Genomic DNA, 21704 nt, shown 5'->3' on the forward strand with positions numbered 1-21704 from the left:
TGTCTCTCTCTCCTGGAAAAATAAATTTAAAAAAAAAAATAAAAAAATAAAAAAAAATAAATTACTAATTTCTCTCTCAAACAAAATGATAAATAAATGATTGAATTTTCCATAAATTCAAGCATGTTATAAAATGAAATTACAACTCTGGATGAAATGTAATTCATTTCATGACATTGAGAAGTGGATATTTTAAAAAAAGCATTAGAAGTGTCAAGAAAAATGAGAGACATAAATCACTCACAAGAAGTAGTTAATTCCTGATTTTCTGAATGATTCATTTCAGTCTTTAGTGTTTTAAAAAGTGCATAATAAATTCATATGGAGATGTCTATTTTTAAAATAATCTTTTTTTAAACAGGTAAATATAGTAAACTTTCTTATATTTAATTATATTTTAAACATATGAATTCCATATATTTATCTAAACTTTGGGCAGATGCACAGTCATTTGAGAGTACAAGAATCTTAAATTTTATGGTTGCTAAACTATTCATGTAGCAACAAGTTCCACTTTTCAAATCTGTAAGAGAAGGGGAGCACAGAATAAATAAACAAAATTCTCGGCTGCAAGGGAAGTTCAAGATGAGGTAATTTGACTTCCCTGTTTTGGTAGTGAAGAGAAAGTCACAGGGCTAATGGATGGCAGCTCCAGGCTTACTGCTAATGTTCTGTCCCTCCTCCTTCCCATGACAGCACACAGAGCACTCAAGGTTACTAACAAGGACTAGGCAGCATGATGCAGGGCCTGTTACAGCCCTTCTGCTTTTAGGTGTAGACTGGAAGAGAGAGGGCTCAGGAAAGTAGCAAGGTAATCTAGGGCCCTTTATACCTGCTACATCAATGTCAAGATAAGGCTGAGTGTGTCTTTTCAACCTGTGACAACTGGCAGTGACTGGCAGTCCCACGGCTAAGCAAGGGGCTGCCTGCACCACCTGCTAGGTATCCATGCACCTGCTAGAAATCCATGCACAGGCAGGAAGATTTAGATGATGCATAAATCCCATTTTGATTTATGTTTCTAAAAGAGAGAAAGAAGAAAGAGAGAGAGAGAGAGAGAGAGAGGAAAGGAGGGAGGAAGGAAACAAGGGAGGGAGGGAGGAAGGAAGATCCTCCTGATTCCTACACATAGGAAATGTACCTTTTTGATTTATTGCTTGTTCTTGGTCTGTATTCATGTGATTCATCCTCAATGCCATTTTGCCTTTTATACCAGTCAAATAATGTACGCAGAATGGAAGGCAGGCAGTACTCAGAAAGGGAGCTCATTGAGCTGATGACCTACAGAGAAAAAGAGGTGATAAAAAGGCTTCAGTGGCTCTGCCAATTACTGAGATACTTTTTATTTCACAAATAACTCCAAGCTATATTCACCACAAAATTTTCTTATTTATCACACCTTTCCTTTAATAATCTTTACTGGTACATTCCCCAAAGGCCAAGTCTCTTAATGTTGACAGATGTTCCTTATGTAATAATTTTGTGGTTCAAGAAAGTTAATTACTCTGACTTCCTTTCATTCTAGAAGTCAGATGTTAATTGCATACAGGTTATTCATGGACTGCAGAGAAATTATTTTCCCACACCGTCTAAGAAGTACAGTGCCTTGTACTCCTTAGGTCTCAAAAATGCTTGTTGTAGAAATAAATATATTAATTGACACAATTACATTAATTGTTTAGGGGAAATAAGCAAGTCTAGCTCCCAAACAACCCAAGTGGTAATGTAACATAATGTATGGTTTTCTGCCCATAATCATTCATTCACTCATCTAAGGTAGGCCCCAAATTAGACTCAAGATGGGAACCAGGAGCAATAATTTATTATATATCACCTTAAAGGCAAACCACTCCCCTCTCTTTTAAGTAACAAACATGTCTTTGATAGACAAGTTATTCTAATTTCCTTTTCTGGAAAGATTTGTGATGTTTTGCTAATTATCATGGGAAAAAATGAACGTCAATTGCCATCTCACACCATGTGCAAAAATTAACTGAAAAAAATCATACTATAAAAACATAAAACTGTAAAATTCTGAAGAAAACATAGGAGAAAATCTTTGTGACTCTGGGCTAGTCTATGATTTCTTCGGTAACACACCAAGAGCAAAGTCTGTGATCATTTGATACTGAAAGTCAGAAAATTAAAAAAATTCTGTTCTGGGGATCAAAGGATGGTTCAATATTCACCAAGCAATCAACAGGATACACCACTCTAACAAAATAAAGGATACAAAATCATATGACCATCTCAGTAGATGCAGAAAAAGCATTTGACACAATTTGACATTTATGATAAAAATACTTAAGAAAGTGAGTGTAGAGGGAATATACCTCAACATTATCAAGGCCATACATGGAAAACCCATAGATATCATACTCTGTGGGGAAAAATCGAGAGTTTTCCTTTAAGATCAGGAATAAAACAAGGATGTCTACTATTCAACATAGTACTGGAAGGTCTAGCCACATCAAACAGATGGAAAAATAAAAGGCATCTATGTTGTTAAGAGAGAAGGGTGTCACTATTTGCAGATGACATGATACATAGTATCATGCAGATACATAGTACATATATACACACATATATGACCCTAAAGACTGCACTGAAAAACTATCAGAGTCAATAAAAGAATTCAGTAAAATCATAGGATACAAAATCAATACACAGAAATCGGTTGCATTTCTACACACTAATAGGAAAGTAGCAGAAAGAGAAATTGAGAAAACAATTCCATTTACAATTGCACCAAACAGAATAAAATACCTAGGAATAAACTTAACCAAGGTTATGAAAGAACTGTACTCTGATTAACTATTAAGACATTGATGAAAGAAATTGAAGAAGACACAAAGGAAAGGTATTTCACCTTCATGGATTATAAGAATTAATAGTGTTGCAACATCCATACACTGAAAGCAATCTAGATTCAATGCAATTCTTATCAAAATACCAACAGCATTTTTCACAGAACCAGAACAAATAATACTATTTTTATGGAGCTTCAAAAGATGTCAAATGGCCAAAGCAATTTTGAATAAGAAGAACAAAACTGGAAGTATCACAATTCCAGTTTTGAAGATATAGTACAAAGCTGTAGTAATCCAAACAGTATAGTACTGGCACAAAAACAGACACATAAATCAATGGAACAGAATAGAGAGCCCAGAAATAAACCCACACTTATATGGTCAATTAGTCAGTGACAAGGGAGGCACAAATACAAAATGGGGAAAGTCTCTTCAATAAATGGTGCTAGGAAAACTGGACAGCTACATGCACAGGAGTGAAACTGGATCACTTTCTTACACTTTCTCACACAAAAATAAACATAAATTGGATTAAACACACTTAAATGGGAAACAAAACCACAAACCTTCTAGAAGAAAGCATAGACAGTAATTTCTCTGACACCAGCTGTAGCAGCATTTTTCTAGATATGTCTCCTCAGGCATGGAAAACAAAAGCAAAAATAAACTAAGGGGACTAAACCATCAAAAAATGAAAAAGCAACCTACTGAATGAGAGAAGACACTTGTGCAAGCAACATACCTGATAAGGAGTTAGCATCCAAAAGATATTAAAAACTTCTACAACTCAACATGAGAACCCCCCAAACAATCTAACTAAAAATAGTCAGAGGGGGCCCCTGGGTGGCTCAGTTGGTTAAGCAGCTGATTTTAACTCAGGTCATGGTCTCTTGGTTCATGAGTCTGAGCCCCATGTTGGGGTCTATGTGTACAGCTCAGAGTCTGGAGCCTGCTTCGGATTCTGAGTTTCCTTCTCTCTCTGCCCCTCCCCTGCTCATGCTCTGTCTCTGTCTCTCTCTCTCTCAAAAATAAATATTAAAAAAAATTTTTTTGAATAGGCAGAGGATCTAAACAGACATTTTTTTCCCAAAGTAGACAAACAGATGGCAAACAGATATGAGAGAGAGGGAGAGAAAGGGAGGGAGGCACTCAAGTGGAGGAAAGGCAGAGGGAGGGAGAGGGAGAACTTCCAGCAAGTTCCACACCCAGTGTACCACTGTAGAGCCTGACTTGGGGCTTGGTCCCAAGATCATGACCTGAGCCAAAATCAAGAGTTAGACGCTCAACAGACTGAACCCCCCACGTGCCCTTCACAAAGTTTCTTATAAGCAAATTATGACCCACAGTGCCAATGAGACAATGATGAAATAGGCATCTCCAACACGGCTGATAGAAGAAAAAACTTGGCACATCATATCTAGAGGAAATTTGGAAACATGATAAGGAACCTCATTAAAGTCACTGTCAAGAAGCCCATTCTTAGGAGTCTATCTCAAATATATAATCAGAGATAACTAAGAATGTTCAGGACAGCATTACATATTATAGAAAAAGCGGGATATCTAAATGTCCAACTATATATGTCTTAATACAACGTGGAATGTGAGACAGACTACCTATGAAACTGTTAAAAATCACAGTTCAAAAATATCTAATGACATGAAAATATTAATAATATGTTAAGTGGAAGAAAAATAAAAAGTCATTTAATTGGTGAGGTTCTCACTTGACGCGGATGTTAAGTAAGGTTGCATATACAGCAAACACAACCAGGGGTAGATACACCAACGTGCCGAGAGTGCACGTGAACACTGAAAGCCCTAGGACAGAGATCACTAGAGGAAGGCGGGTAAGCGAGAGTTTAAGAGAAATGAAGGTCGGCTTTTATAGAAAGGGGATAAATTTGAGATAAGAGTCAATAAAAAAGCTAAGCAAAGACTCAAGGCAGGAAGCCTATTGGTTATGAAGGGGCAAAATAATTGTTCATAATAATTACAGTGATTAATTTAATGAAGGTTCTGAGTGAACCGAAAGAAGAAATAGTTGGCTGGTGTAGGGACTTGGGTATATCAGAGAGAAGAAAAATAACGTTGGAAATTTTAAGCTGGAACTAAATCAGAGAAGTTACTTAAGGCTAGTCTGAAAAGTTATAGTTTTTTTTTCTCTAGAAAATGGGAAGTCCCTAAAGATTTCTGAATAGGAAAATGAGCCCATAGAAACGTTGGGAAAGTTTAATCCATCAGTGATGTGGAGGTGAGACCAATGGAGTTTGCCAATAGAGGTGGTCAGGAGAACACATACACACGCATGCACACACGCACGCGCAGGCACGCACGCACTCTTGAATTGAATGAGGTTATTGCAACAGTTCCAGGCACAAAGTGATTGCAGCTTGAGCCGGGAGGTGGCAGAAGAAATGGAAAACCTTAGTTAACTTAAAATGTTTCTGTAGTTAAGCAGGCGAGGCTTAACTTCTTTTTATAAAGGAGCTGAAGAGCTTCCCGTCAATGGGACTTTCCACTGTCACCTTTAAAAGAGCTCTAAGACTGAACAGAACAATTAAGTGTTCCTCCCCAGATTCTGTTTCTTGAGAACCTTATTTCTTGCTATCTTTTATAATTTTGGTTATACGGAAATGCACAAAATTGTACTTTATCTTTAGCTATGGTTTAATAGAAGTTAAAAATAAATAGGCTATTGCATTCTGCCTGCCCTGTGAACCGAGTCACAGTTAGTTTTTTAATTGAAAAATATCTAATTATTTTTTTAAAAAAGAGCCCTTGTTGTTCCCATAAAATAACTGTGGTAAATTTGGGGAAGAAAGCAAATTATAGCATGTCAAGGAGATAATTTACTAGTTCTCTCTAAGCTACCCCAGCACAAAAAAGGATACTTCTTTAATCACCACCATACAAAATATTTTGAATTGGGACCTGAAGGGGGTCCCTTCTAGAAGGGAAAAAGAGTCAGAATTTGGAGTCCTTCACCATAGGTTAATTTTGCCTTAATTATCACAAGTGTAATAAAATCTGCAACCATCTACTAACATATTTCAGTAATTTAAAAATACTTATGTAAGTCTGGATGAGATTTAAGGAGACATAATGACTAAATACAATGTGGTAGCCTAGACAGTATCCTGGAAGGGAAAAGAGATATTTGGGAAAAACAAATAAAATACAGATACAGAATTTAGTTACTAATAATGTACTGATGTTGGTTTCTTCATTGTGACAAATGTACATGGTAATGTAAGGTGTTAATAAAGGAAACGGGGTGTGGGAACAGGACAGCTGTCTGTACTATATTTGCAACCTTTCTGTAAATTAAAAACTATTCAAAAATTAAAAAGTTTATTTAGAAAACACACATGTGGAAGATTTACATGCTTCTGTCATTTACTACAGACCCAGAAAGGTGATACAAGCCTATGTTTGCCCACTAATCATCTCTGGGTAGAGCACACAATGTTTAGCTACTTCACTTACTTAGGTATAACCCACATTCTCCATAGAGAATTTTTTAATTGAAAAATATCTAATTATTATTCTCTGTAGAGAATGTCAATAGTATTCTTAAAGCCTCAGCTATAATTTTTTCTACCCATTAAAAAGTCATCTTAAAGCCATTCTTGGTATTATATATACTGGACATTCTTTCCACGGCAAATACACTGAGACCATCTTAGAGGAGGTGAAAGGTCATCATGGGGTGGATGTGTGTGTTTTTTCCATCTCTCTGTTACTGCCCTTTTGAGTCCAGGCTTTCAGGAAGGAAGGGTGGAATTTGCAAAGACCTGGCCCTCAAAGCTCAGGAAGGGAGGAAGGTCTTGCTGGCTTCTTGGTTACTCAACTCCTTCATTTACGGGAAGCAGAGCCAATGGCAAGATGAATTCTAGCTCTGTGCTGCTGTTGAAAGGGGGCAGGCCCATTTACAAAGATGTTCTTGTTGCATTTAAATGATCATATTCTTCCATCACAGATGAGCTAGGTACAGTGCAGCTTGAGGATATGAAGTGCACAGAATCACAGAACTATTTCATACTGGTGTTTTCTTTCTTGGTGAGGGGGGATAGAGGGGAATACTAAATGTACTTTGCAAATGTTTTCTTAATGTTTATTTTGGCATTTTATGTATAAATAGGCAAAAAAGAGACTGTCTATTATGCTGTAGGTAAGGCATTAATTTTTCATAAGCATTTTATTATAGTTGCTGAATGCAAAGAAGGAAACTTTACATAAATATTTGAAGGATTACTCAGTGGAGTCATTCCATATCTTACAGCAATAAGGCTGACTTGTCCTGAATGGTGTGTTTAGTGAATAATTCTAAAGTAACTTCATTGATAGTTTAATTTCTCAAACTAGTTCAGGTGGCCAAGCACCTGGGGGTCAGGGTACTATCTATGTAATACCACAAAATGCTGATCTATTGAAGTATTTCAAATACAATTTTTTTACTTGATCGTAGATGATACTAGTGCTAGATTATAGCAATCAGTGATGACAGATGCCAGAGGCTTAAGAATATTACAAAAACTTAAAATGATATAAATCTATATATTATATTTTTTCCTGCTAATTAGGAAAAGATCTTTATTATATGACTTCAATATCTTGGTCTAATTTATGGAACACCAGATTCCATTGGAGAATAATTGAAGAAACACTGAATAACACTAAAGTGAATCCAGTGTCAGTTAATTTGTTTTTACTCTTAATTGCTTGTATTTTTCATTGATACATTTTAAATAGATTTCGATTGAATTGCAGCATTAGAATCAATGTTGAAGCACTAGAATTTCATCTGCTTCCTTTCCAGAAAAATTATTACTGCTCAAGATAGTAAAAAGTTATTTTCACTCTATTATAGTTGTATGGGCTTGGTTTACCATGTTTCTTGTTTAGAGATGGCATTTTTAATCTATTAAGAAACTAAGGTGCTACTAAAGTATGTAAACATATAACATCCAGAGGAAAATCCCATAGAAGTTACTTGAAATGTCTGAGCAGATTATGGGGAATTTATAGGGCCAGCACTGGTAAAGCATACACGTCACACTGCAACTTCAATGATGTTCACATTATTCACAGATAACAGATCCTTCACAAGCTACATTTTCATAATTTCATCAGTGTATTGGGAAGATCAGATGGTCCTGAGTTCAAGTTACAGCTCTCCCCTTTATTGGCTATAAGAGCTTGGACATGTCCATTTCTCTGGGGCTCCATGTTTCCCGCTGTGAAATGGAACTGAAGAATACTTACGTCACTGGGTTTTTACAAAGAGTAAAAATGAGATACTATAAAGTGTGGGGCACATAACAGGCCTTCAAAAATGTCTATTTTCCTCTTCCATTTCTTTAAAAAATTTTTTTTAATGTTTTATTTATTTTTGAGAGAGAAAGACAGCATGAGCAGGGGAGGGTCAGAGAGAGAGAGGCACAGAATACGAAGCAGGCTCCAGGCTCTGAGCTAGCTGTCAGCACAGAACCCAACATGGGGCTCAAACCCACGAACCGTGAGATCATGACCTGAGCTGAAGTCGGACGCTTAGCTGACTGAGCCACCCAGGTGCCCCACCTCTTCTATTTCTAAATACTGAAACTGAAGCAGAGACATAAAAAATTTTGACTTTGAAAAGATCTGAGACTAAAGTTACTGACAGAACGAATGATACAAATTATTGACAGAATTTTATTTATGAGAGCTGATAAATGCTGCTTGTAGGCATATAGAAAGGAAGGAAGGAAGGAAGAAAGGAAGGAAGGAAGGAAGGAAGGAAGGAAGGAAGGAAGGAAGGAAGGAAGGAAGGAAGGAAGGAAGGAAGGAGGGAGGGAAGGAAGGAAGGAAGAAAGAAAAAGACCCATCTATCTCTTATCCAGCCACAAACTACTAGGGCCTCCATTAGAACCTTCGTAGCTTTTAGGGGTGCTTGGGTGGCTCAGTCGGTTAAGCGTCTGACTCTTGGTCTCCGCTCAGGTCCTGATCTCACGGTTAGTGAGTTCCAGCCTGACATAGGGCTCTGCACTGATGGTGTGGATCCTGCTTGGGATTCTCGCTTTCTCCCTCTCTCTGTCCCTAACCCCTCTGACATGGTCTCTGTTTTTCTCGAAATAAATAAGTAAACTTAAAAATAATAGAACACTTGTAGCTTGGTTTGTGTTCCCACACTTTTCTGGCTCTAGGAGCTAAAAACGCAGTACATTCCAAATGTTCACTTGCAGAGGTCTCCAAACAATGCCTGTCCTACATTAGCTCCATAAGAGAGGGGTAGGGAACACCAGGCTCTGAGTTTGCTGCAGGCAACAGCTCACTCTGGGCCTCTCTCAAGAACCTCAACCATCTGAAAACATGGAGCCCAAATGCGAATGAAGAATGCACAGCACCAATGGCAGAAAGACAGGGGGTTAAGCTCTTGTATTTCATTCAGCACAAGACGGTTCTGTAACACACACACACACAGGTCTCATTTGATTCTGTTCTCCCTCTCTCACCAGATAACCTGCCCTTCTTCTGGCCAAATTCCAAATCAGCCAAGTACTGATGATGCTTCCACTTCCTGCCTCAATTCTTCATCTCTGACACTTGGTTTCTGGGCTTGTCACACTTGCGATACTTTTATAGAAAAGATCAGAAAGGGCAAACCTGCTGGCCAACCAATGGCCTTTTGTAGTCACCTCCCTCCAAGTCTCCTGAGCAAATGACACTCTTTCTTGGGTTCTCCTTGAACTGCTTTCCTTCTCAGGATTCGGTGATGCTGCCAGTCTTAAGTGCCCTATATGCTCTCTTATCTCCCATATGGTTACTGATGTAGAGCCAAAGCACATTAAGACCATTCACCTCTGAAAATCAAGATTTGGATTCTAATTCTGGTTGTTCTGGCACAAGCCCCCTTGGGGAGTAATCATCCTTTACTGTGCAGAGAGGAAATAATGTTCACTTAGTAATTATGACTGTTTTCAGAAACAAAATCAGAGCAATTCTTCAAAGAGAAAACATCATACAGCATGCAACTGTTTGCATCATTTAACTTATAGCATCTTTAGGTCATAATGAGATATAAGCAAAAGTCTAAAAACCAAAGGCAGAGAAAATTGACAGGAAAGCACATGTAGCTGGAAGGAAGGTATATGAAATGATAAAGACTCAGTTATTACTTTTTCAAGAGCCACAGTGTTTTATCTCTGTGTGTAATGTAGCTAATGACTGTCATTGGTGCATCCTCCACCAGGTGAGGAGGGTCTCATACTTCTTCAGGTGAGGGCTACTTTGGAGTACTTGGAACACTTTGGAAAAAAGTGATTTTCACTTTTTAAAATGGGCTAACTTGATATGTCAGCTGCATCTGGTCAACTTTTACCCAGGTCCACACTCATCATAGGTTAGCTATTGTGTCATCTGAGTGCCCAAGATAAAATGCCTCAGCCTTTAGATTTAAAAAGGATATCTACAAACTTAGATGACAGAAGAAAGATTTCACTAGAAGTTAAAATGGGGAGCTCACCTTTCATTCATAGGACACTCTCCACCAGACCACAGATAGGGAACTCATCACCAGCGCCATAATGATGTTCTAGTACACTACCTTTTAGAGTGTTGCCAGTCATAATCAGCCAGCATGACTTAGCTGTGAAAGTAAGTTTCTCAAACTATTTAATATTAATTTATCAACTATGGAAATGCATTCTACATGTCAGTGGATAACACTACAGCAAAAAGCTTTCTCATCGCTGACATCCAGTGAGCTCCTAGCTGCTAACATCTCACCCTTCCGTGAGGGTCTCAGCTCTGCTGCTATCACGGGCCAGCCCTGCTCTGGAAAGCTGAATCTTCTGAGGCTCTTGCACTTTTCTGGCCATTTTTTAAAAATTCAATTTATTTGGGGCACCTGGGTGGCTTAGTCGGTTAAGCGTCCGACTTTCGCTTAGGTCATGATCTCGCGGTTCGTGGGTTCGAGCTGCGTCGGGCTCTGTGCTGACTGCCAGCTCAGAGCCTAGAGCCTATTTCAGAGTCTGTGTCTCCCTCTCTCTCACCCTCCCCTGCTCACGCTGTCTCTCTCTCTCTCTCCTAGAAATAAATAAAAAAATATTTTTAAAAATTCAATTTATTTTTTAAATTTACATCCAAGTTAGTTAGCAAATAGTGCAACAATGATTTCAAGAGTAGATTCCTTAATGCCCCTTACCCCTTTAGCCCATCTTCCCTCCTATAACCCCTCCAGTGAACCTCTGTTTGTTCTCCATATTTAAGAGTCTCTTATGGGGCCCCTGGGTGGCTCAGTTGGTTAAGCGTCTGATTTCGGCTCAGGTCACGATCTCACAGTCCATGAGTTTGAGCCTTGCATTGGGCTCTGTGCTGACAGCTATCTCAGAGCCTGGAGCCTGTTTCGAACTCTGTGTTTCCCTCTCTCTCTGACCCTCCCTTGTTTATGCTCTCTCTCTCTCTCTCTCAGAAATAAATAAAACATTGAAAAAATTTAAAAAAGAGTCTCTTATGTTTTTGTTCCCCTCCCTGTTTTTATATTATTTTTGCTTCCCTTCCCTTGTGTTCATCCATTTTGTATCTTAAAGTCCTCATATGAGTGAAGTCATATGACATTTGTCTTTCTCTGACTAACTTATTTTGCTTAGCATAATCCCTCTAGTTCCATCCACATAGTTGCAAATGGTAAGATTTCATTCTTTTTGATGGCTGAGTAATAGTCCATTGTGTGTGTGTGTGTGTGTGTGTGTGTGTGTGTGTATCACATCTTCCTTATCCATCCATCAATGGACATTTGGTTGGCCACGTTTATTTCTGGGCATTCTTCTGTGGATCCCACTTCTTGATCCTAAACTATGTTTCCATACAACACTCATCACCTTTGCTCTACTCTCTAATCTTTCAGTGTTTGTTGAGCAACCACATCAATGAATGAACCTCAGTTATCTCTTCTGAGATATTCTATCCTCCCTGAAAATTCAACATGCATAAAATTGATTTATAACCTCTCGTCACGCCCAACGTTTCTCTGTATGAAGAACTTTTTATCCCATCAAAGAGAGTCCAGACTTTGCTGTGTGACTCTATAGCCCTGGAGCAATGGCTTCTAGGCATCTGTCCCACTTCATCTCAGGTCACTCTTCAAACCTCAACTTCTGCTCTTCTGAAATCTCAACTTCTTTGTCCATGCAATTCCTTCTGCCTGGCATGATTCAACCCATTTCATATGGATAACAGATATCTTTTAAATGCCACTGCACCTTGATTGCTTCCTGTGACACACCTGTGCACCTTCTGAGCATCATTGACTGCTTCTTTACCTGAGTTCCCATAGTCCTTGAAATGTACCTTGCTACAGGAGTCACTCTGCACTATCATTTGTTTGGAAATCGGTCTTCTTCCTGGGACTGAGAACTCCTCGAAGGCAGGAACTCTATCATAGTGATTTTGTAACCCCAGAGCCTTGCACACATCTTAGTATGCTTGGGCACTCAGTATTTGTTGAATTGAATAGATGTGGTCCCAAATCATGGTTGAAAACTACAGTTAGTTCTTATTTCTCCTTCTGTCAACCAATATTGATTCTTCTTATGTAATTTTGCATATAATTACTCTTCCCAGTTCCATTGTCTCCATCTCAGTTTGGGCCTGTTCAGTCTCAAATCTTTGTCATAATACCCAAACTCCCCAAATGCCTCCAAACTTCAAGGATCTCCCCACTTATGAACGCTGCTACCTCGGGGTTAACATCAAGTTGCCACTTTGATCCATTTGACACCTGGTACGTATGAGATAAAGCCCCACCCACTGCCAGTAAAGTCTTCCACAGTCTGATCCCTTCCTACCTGGTCTCTCCCCTAGCACTCGCAGCCAACAGGAAAATTCTGTGTCTCAGTAGAAAACTATGTCTTGCTCAGAGCTCACCTCTCTAGGGATTATCTAATTTAAATCTGCAGGCACTCTGCACCTTTGAATGCCTTTGAGCTATTTTTAAATTGTGCATATGAGAGACAACTGATAGCAATGCCAAAGATTCTTTTCTACAGAAAGAAAAATACTCTTCCCAGTGATGGATCAGTTGATTTACTTCACTATCCCACTGTGAAAGAAGCCACTTTTGCCTCTGACTGCACATTCATGTCAATGTTCCTGAGTTATACATGTGTCTTTTTTGGGGTTCTCTTTTAAACTGGTTGTAACTTCTTCATTAAAAAGGAGTTAAATAAAATCTTTCACATGTGTTCATTTTTTATTTCTATGAGAGCCATGATGTTGCCTCTTCTTGAATATTATCTTTTAACAATACACATCTTCTGCCTCAACTAATAGAGCCATTCATCAGCCCTCAAAGTTAACTTGTCATTTTTCTGTTCAGCGCCTTTGCATACTTCCCATCCTCCTCACCATCAACACCCCGCAAAATCCTATTCCTTCTATTGTTTTAGGCACCTGACAAACTATATCCTCATCTAGAAAGATTTCTCAGCCACCGGGCCCTGAAGTGTATGTCTTCTGTTGTCTGAAATCTCACGATGTTTACTGGCCGTACCATCCATGTGGCACTTCTTACCCACATGGACCCCTGTGAGAGTAGTCTATGATCTGCCTTATCCTCTTCTGGATCTGAAGCTCCTGGAATGCAGGGACCACATTCTTACATCTCTGTCTCACAAAGAGCTTTGTGTGCATGTGTACATACACACAGAAAGACACACAGTCATGCACACATGCACACACACACACTTTTAATAAATGTCTGCCAAAATAGAAAAATTTACCACCAGGACAATATTTTACCTGTTTTACTTCCTAATCTGTGACAATTAATTTAGGCATTTAAAATAAATTAGTGGCAGTATAGATTTTCAAAGTGCTATTGGAAATTTCTTCCACCTTTATTAATTCTCACTACTGGTATTACTCTCTCACTAGCAGGGCCTCAGGCCATACCTGGCTGGCTCCCTAGTGCAGGGCAAAGCTGGGGCTCAGGCCATGCTTGGTCCTTCCATGGTGAGCTTACTTTCTAGCCTGAGATTATAATTTGCCTGATCAGATTTCTCTGTCTTGCCCATTAGATCAGGGGCCTCTCCAGGGCAGTAGTATGCTCTTCATGTTTATTTCCACAAGCTGGCATAATGCTTGCTGCATGGTTCCCACATACTAGGTGCTGTGTACGAATGGATAGAGTTCATATCCATGAAATTTGTACAAGGTTAAATTCTTGGACTAATATAAATTCCAAGCTCTCCAATGTGTAAAGCAATTACTAGTATGAGTCTTCCCCACCTCATACCGAGCTTTAAAAAAAATCCTATTTAGACATCTTTCCAGGTCTATCCTATACAGGGTTAGATTATGATTAGATTAAATTAAGACATATGAAGCCAATGGTTAATTATAACACAAAAGAAAACTTAAGGAAACAGAAAGCTTTAACTCTAAATATACACATTTTAAAATTCAAACTGTAAAATTGACAAATTCTAGGGATATTCCACGGTAGAAAAAAAAGAGGTATACAGAACTGTAAATAGTATTCTTTATTGGACATTTTGGTAAAAACTGGTTTTATAGAATAACTGATTTTGGATGGACAAATGATTGTCCAAAATAAAACTTCCCAATCTCTCCTACAGCTATATGTGGCTTTGTGATTAAGATCTTATCTACTGACGGGCGCCTGGGTGGCTCAGTTGGTTAAGCATCCAGCTTCAGTTCAGGTCATGATCTCACAGTTTGTGGGTTCCAGCCCCATGTCGGGCTCTGTGATGACAGCTAGCTCAGAGCCTGGAGCCTGCTTCGTATTCTGTGCCTCTCTCTCTCTGACCCTCCCCTGCTCATTCTCTCTCTCTCTCTCTCTCTCAGAAATAAATAAAACATTAAAAAAAAATCTTATCTACTGAATATGAGCAGAAGTGGTATGTGCATATTGGGATGTTTTGGGGGTTTTTGTTTGTTTATATTCCTAAAATTCTTTTTCTATTTCTCCTTCCTACTGCCTGAAATGCAGATGTAATTCCTGCCAACTTGGTTAAAAATTTTTTTAATGTTTATTTATTTTTGAGAGAGAGAGAGAGAGAGAGGAAGAGAGAGACAGAGCATGAGTGGAGGAGGGGCAAAGAGAGAGGGAGACACAGAATCCGAAACAGGCTCCGGGTTCCAAGCTGTCAGCACAGAGCCTGACACAGGACTTAAACTCACAGACCGAGAGATCATGACCTGAGCCAAAGTCAGATGCTCAACTGACTGAATCACCCAGGCATTCCACCAACTTAGTTTTTAGATATATAAGCACGTTACAGAGTAAAAAGGCTTCATAGTCCAAACATGTGGATGCCAGTCTTGGCTCCTTTAGACTGTAGTCATATAGTGTTGGGCAAGCTCTCTGAGACTCATTTCCATGAAGTGTAATGTAGAGATGGTGATGAGGATGGCTTCTTCTTGGAGGTGTTGGAAGCAGTGATTGATGTCAGTGGAGATAACGTGAGAGAGGGGCTTCATAAATTATAAAGTATCACATGATCTTTTTGCTTCTATTTCTAGCAAGAGAAAAATGAATCATGGGCTTGTTAAGTGGAGGAGTATACAGGGCCTCCTGGGATCAGGCACTGAAAGTGCAGAAGCCCAGCGCTCTGTAATCTATCATTCATGCCAGTGACATTTAAAAGGAAGAAACTGATAAAGTATTCTCTAAACAGGGACCAGCTGCATAATGCTCCAAGGACATACTTAGCTTCATGCTTATTCTATGGCAAGTACTACCTGAACGTCGCTTCTACTCTTACCACTGCTCTCACTGTCACAGTAATGGAGTCGATACCATGCAAGGTGGTATCACCAGTATGTTCTTTTCACATACCGTATGAATCCAGATATAAAATCCTACTGCTTGGTATTAGAACAAAGGGACTAACAATTTGAATGTTTAATATCAAAAGACGAAGGTAGCCTGATACATCCATGGCACTGCCAACGGAACCTCAATTCTTATAATTTGCTAGAAAAACAGTAAATAGGCACAGGTAGACCAGTTTCCACCAAGATTCCTATGGCCTACAGTCTTGCTATCTTTTTTTTTTTGTAAGTTTATTTATTTTGACATAGACAGAGACAGCATGAGTGGAGGAGGGGCAGAGAGAGAGAGGGAGACAGAGAAACCCAAGCAGGTTCCACACTGTCAACACAGAGTCTGACACGGGGCTCAAACTCATGAAACCGCAAGATCATGAACTTGAGATGAAACCAAGAGTCAGACATTTAACCAACTGAGCCACCCAGGTTCCCCTAACTGTTTAAAATGAAATAGACTTTGTAGGTCGCCTTCTCTCTTGGTTCATGTACAAATTTATGATTTAATGATGAGAGGATAATCTTATGTGTCTTATTTGAAAATTCTCAGTGGCCATATCACTACTGATTCACTTGTGAAGGGTCTTTACTGCATACAAATGTGTTACAGAGCAGTGTTGCCCTAGCTGTAACGTATGCCTGGGTCACCTGGGGATCTTGTTAAGCTGCAGAATCTGATTCAGTAAGATCTGGGGCAGGGCAGAGATTGCGCATTTCAACATTCTGAGCAAAAAGGTTAAAAGTATTATAGCTAATTAAGTGGCAAAGTCAGGCTTTAAACCCAGGTCTGTCTAATTCCAAAGGCTATCTCTCTTCCACCATGCTGAAATGCAGAAATAGAGGGCTGAATAATAAATAGGAAACTATGTTTAAGCCAAATCATTTGGGATAAGTATTATCTGCAACGTTAAAATTTACAAGTACTATTTTCCCAGAGAATAAAAAAAGATATACATTAGGATGGAGAAATACCATCTTTTTTCTTTTTTTTGAGGAAAGGATAGTGATATTCTAGGATACGAATATCTAGGGTAGGAATACGATAGAATAGAGACAGAGAAAATAAAATAGAGTGAAAAATTATGGAAGACAGATGACAAATATTTACATTCTTAACGAAAAGCCAGAGAGCTACAACTTGCCCCATGTCCAAAATAATGACCCAAATGTTCGCACAGGGTCTCTGACCACCCTGGCACCTATCAGGGGACAACTAAAGACAGTATGACGAGAGAAGACAGTTCCAAGACACAGAGAGATGAAGCCCATACTCCATTTCACCAGCATTCCAGAAAACTACCAGCTCTCCCAGCAAGAGAATGCAAACCCAGAGCCACGCCAGCTCTGACACTGACTGTGAGTGCGAGGTTTTCAAATATCCCTCCGTGAATGGCTTGTACAATAGAAAGTGCAGATTTCAAACTTTATAATCAGTCCTTACAGCTGTGGAGTGAACAAGTCTAAACTTTAACAGCCAGAGCATTTCCCTCCTGATTCCACATTAAAGGCAATTACAAAGCCCTGTCGAGAGTGCACTCTCTGTGAGTTCTCCATCAGACAATAAAAGCCCCACCACAGTAGATCAGGCTGTAGTACATCCAGCAGTATTGGGTCTCTATCACTGACTCCAAGTGAGGTTTATAAAGGAGAATGTGCTGCCCTCTCTGTCATCAACTGCACAAGTTTAGGAAACACCACAGACACATCTCTCACTTCCTCTGATGCCCTGTTATTCATCATTCTTAAACATATCTGAAGCCTTCCTAAAGTTAGTGAATCAGGATCTATCAGATGCCCTTGTATTACTTCTGATCTATTTTTTTCAACTTTTTATTTACATTCCAGTTAGTTAACATATAGAGTATTAATGGTTTCAGGGGTAGAATTTAGTGATTCATCACTTACATACCACATCAGTGCTTATCCCAGCAAGTGCCCTCCTTAGTCCCCATCCAATCTATTCTCAAAAGACTTTCTTTGTATTTATTCTACCTTAAATTGTATTTGTTCCTGTATCACGTTTTCTATTAGAAGCCAAGTTACTACACTGTCTTATAATTATTGTTAAGGTGATTTCTCTTTCACATCATTGTGAATTCCTAAAGGGCTAAAACTTGTCCTAGACTTTTATTTTGCAGGGTTGTATCAAGCAATTAGTAGGCATTCAAAGAAAAATGCTGGATGAAAACATGATAAGCCCTAATGATCATTATAGAGTGATGATCATTTATTCAGAGTCTTACTAAATTTTGGAATAGAAGTTTCTTTATCTTTTCTTAGTTTCTTCAATTCTGGTATCCAAAGCTTCAGAAAACAATAGGCCATTGGAGCCTATTCATATTATTCCAACATATTCCCATTCTTTCCAATTCAAATCAGTAGACATCTACCGAATGTCTACTTTAAGCCATACTTGTATAAACTGAAGGACATAGTTCTGGAGGTCATATCCCTGTATCCTTTTTGAGGGAGTTAATGAATACATCAATAATGAGCATCCAGCCTTTCCCTTTTGTGCATTTGGAAACAAATAAAAGCCAGAATATAACATATATACATATAACTTATTACATACTTGGTCAAACTGGGGATCTTCTCCACGTTGCAGAGATTTTGTCAATGGCTTTTCCTAGAAAGAAAAAGAGTAATTATTAGATGCTCTTAAATAGTATTCAGAAAGTGCCATTATTGTTATAATTTTTTAAATTTATTTCTCCCTTGATGGGATAGAGGTGTCACTTTTCTTTCTAATGTTTGTTTATTTTTGAGAGATAGCGAGACAGAGCATGGGTGGGGGAAGGGCAGAGAGATAGAGGGAGACAGAATCCAAAACAGGTGCCAGGGCTGTCAGCACAGAGTCCTACACAGGGCTCGAACCCACAAATAGTGAAATCACAACCTGAGCCAAAGTTGTACACTTAGCTGACTGAGTCACCCAGGCACCTCAAAAGGTTCCAGTTCCTAAATGAGTGAGAAGCTCTGTCTTAGATTTTCTCACCTTAATATACAGTGCTTGATTGTTACCACCACAATTCTAGCTATTCACCTTAACAAATACCTCTTTGACAAAAACATTAAAAAGCGGATGCTCTACATAGCTTGGAGTTCCAATGGAAACTATGTAATAAAAACTATTAATTTTACTATCTATCCTGGACTTAACATATAACAAGTTGAAAAAAAAGCTACGGCATTTGTATGAACATTTTACTATCTGTCCTGGGACTTAGCATATAATAAAAAGTTGAAAGTGATACACTATTCCAAGTCCCTAGATTTAGAAACAAAATAAGGTCTAATTATTAGATTGGTGTTGAGGGACACTCTACTAATAATACATTTACTATGTGTAATTGGTGAATTTGGGGCATGTTATTTGACTTATGCCACATCCAAATCTCTGCAGAAATAATCTGGGTAGTGAAAAGATCTAAGAAATAATTTTTCATAATCAATACAATTTTGTTTACATTAGGAAGCCTCAAGTGACTTTCCAGCAGGGCATTTTAAGGATAAGTGTTTATCCTTACCTGTCCTTTTTCTTTGTTTTCTTTTTTCTTTTTCTTTCTTTTTTTTTTAGGTATGGAAGTTAACACTGATCTGTAATTTCGTTTAGGATGAGAAACATGTAAAAGTTATATATGAAAAAAAATACTAAGTTTTACGTTAGCTAATGTCAATGTCTCAATGAAGAAAGACTTCATTTACATGTTGTCAATCACATCTATGTGATCTCCCTGCCTCACTTCTCCAATCTTCTCCTCTGCCTGAAAAGATAATATACACCGAAGGCAGATGGCAAACTGCACCACTACCCTCAGTCTTTGTTCTTGAAGAAATGCAGGCATGTAGTAGGCTCAGCCTGGATATCTGATGCTATACCATGAGCCATATGAATCAATTGCTCTCATTTGCAAAATGTACAGCTTCAAAATATATATTTATCTAAAGAAAAGAGGAAACTGTGTTCTTAGGGGCCAGTAGACATTTCCTCCTCAAAGGATGCCATCTAGAATACACTGGTGGGAGAATGGATACAAAAATGTACATGAACACACAGAAGAACCATGAAAGAAGCAACAAATTCAGCTGATGGTACAAAAAGACAAATTTAGCAACTAAATCATGAAGCACTTCCTGTGCATGTGAAGGTGATAATGTCATCTGAAGTTCTTTGTGAAACCAATTAAACAAAATATGAAAATTAAAGAAATGAAAACAGGTGGTGCCAGGTCCCACACACATCCTTGGAGCCAATCCAGTATAAGCATTTCTACTCAATGTTTTATTTATTCACCACTCAACAGTCACTGAGGGCTCCAACGTGCCAAATGCTACCTGTGGGTGGAATGCGGAAGAACACATGGTTTCTGCCATGTGTAAGGAGAAAAGCCTGAAATGGGAGAGAAGCCAGTGACCTCTTAGGAGTGTTGTCTATATTCACCCATTATTCAAATCTCAGCCCACCTGTCGCTTCCTTGGTGACGTAGTCTCTGAGTCTGTTTTTAAATTTTTAATTTTATAATCTATTTTTTAAAATTTACATCCAAGTTAGTTAGCGTCTAATGCAACAATGATTTCAGGGGTAGATTCCTTAATGCCCCTTCCCCATTTAGCCCATCCGCCCTCCCACACCCCCTCCAGTAACCCTCTGTTGGTTCTCCATATTTAAGGGTCTTTTGTGTTTTGTCCCCCAAGTCTTCTCTGAGTCTTAACACCAAGTCTGTCCTCCCCACCCCCACCCCTGACATGCCTGTAAAACTCTGTATATTTTTCCTTCATAGTACTTACCATAGTGTAAAGTTACATCATAGTGTGGAATCCTGCTATACAATTATACATGCATGGGGGATGGGCTAAGTGCCATCCCTGCTGCCACAAGCACCAGAAGCGCAGGACATTCTGTTTTTCCAACACTTAAAGTTACAGAGCAGAGCTTTCCTTGGTAATGGCTAAACATCTGCCAGATAAATACTCTAAGCCAATGACGTCCAGCTTCTACAAATATGAGATCACCTTATTTGCATGCATGTGTGTTTTGTTGTAAGTTAAAAAAAAATTTTATATTTATTTCTCCTGAGGGAGAAAGGGGGGGGGCAGAAAGAGAGGGAGAGAGAAAATCCCAAGAAGAAGCCCCCGCCCCCCTGCTGTCAGCACAGAGCCCTAAGGGAGCTTGAACTCACTAACCCTGAGATCAAGACCTGAGCCAAATTCAAAGAGTCAGTCACTTAACCAAATGAACTACCCAGGGGTCCCCCAAATTTTTAATATACTTTTTTATTGTGGCAAAACATACATGAGATAAAATTTGCTAGTGTAACCATTTTTAATTGTACAAGTCAGTGGTATAAAGCACATTCACAATGTTGTTTAATCATTACCACTGTGTATTTTTATAAGACCCATTTTATTTATTTTTTTAATGTTTTATTTATTTCTAGGAGAGAGAGAGACACCATGAGGAGGGGAGGGTCAGAGAGAGAGGGAGTGACAGACTCTGAAACAGGCTCCAGGCTCCGAGCTGGCAGTCAGCACAGAGCCCGACGCGGGGCTCGAACCCACGAACCGCGAGATCATGACCCAAGCGAAAGTCGGACGCTTAACCGACTAAGCCACCCAGGCGCCCCTATAAGACCCATTTTAAATTCAAAATTTTTCAAGGAACTCCCAACTGCAAAACACACACTCACACCTCCAAACACACCAGATAGTACTTCTATTTTAGTATCTGTTGTTTAAATACATAATGATTGAGCGCTAATACTACGACTTCAATGATGCTTTTAGATGGCTCTGTACTATAATACCAACACTATTTATTTTATATACATTGGAGAAAGAGGAATATATCTGATTGGGAGACTAAAAGATAATGCTTAGCATACATGTGGACCTGTAGACTTTTTCAATAACTCAGGAATCCATATCTTGGGAATCTTCTCTGAAAGACAGCATCCTGCTGCAGTGGGGATAAGGAAAGTGACATGCACTCCTAGTGAGGATGGTATTTAAGGCTTACACACATTTGCATACATATGAAGGAAACATTGATATGGTAAGT

The 21704-nt window shown here is 38.8% G+C and overlaps 1 protein-coding gene across 4 annotated transcripts in view; it reads right to left on the minus strand.

Moving 5' to 3' along the window:
* Positions 1-21704, minus strand: part of FRY (FRY microtubule binding protein) — a 258661-nt gene that overhangs the window by 171086 nt on the left and 65871 nt on the right. For all 4 annotated transcript variants that reach the window (XM_039239842.1, XM_039239840.1, XM_039239841.1 and 1 more), the window contains exons 3-4: positions 18219-18272; positions 1142-1281 (exon numbers count right to left, since the gene is read on the minus strand). In XM_039239842.1, the coding sequence (XP_039095773.1) occupies positions 1142-1281; positions 18219-18272 (194 nt within the window). The remainder of the gene's footprint in view (positions 1-1141; positions 1282-18218; positions 18273-21704) is intronic.

This window comes from Hyaena hyaena, unplaced genomic scaffold (genome assembly GCF_003009895.1).
Source record: "Hyaena hyaena isolate Hyena2069 unplaced genomic scaffold, ASM300989v1 scaffold_163, whole genome shotgun sequence".
Classification (NCBI taxonomy): Eukaryota; Metazoa; Chordata; class Mammalia; order Carnivora; family Hyaenidae; genus Hyaena; species Hyaena hyaena.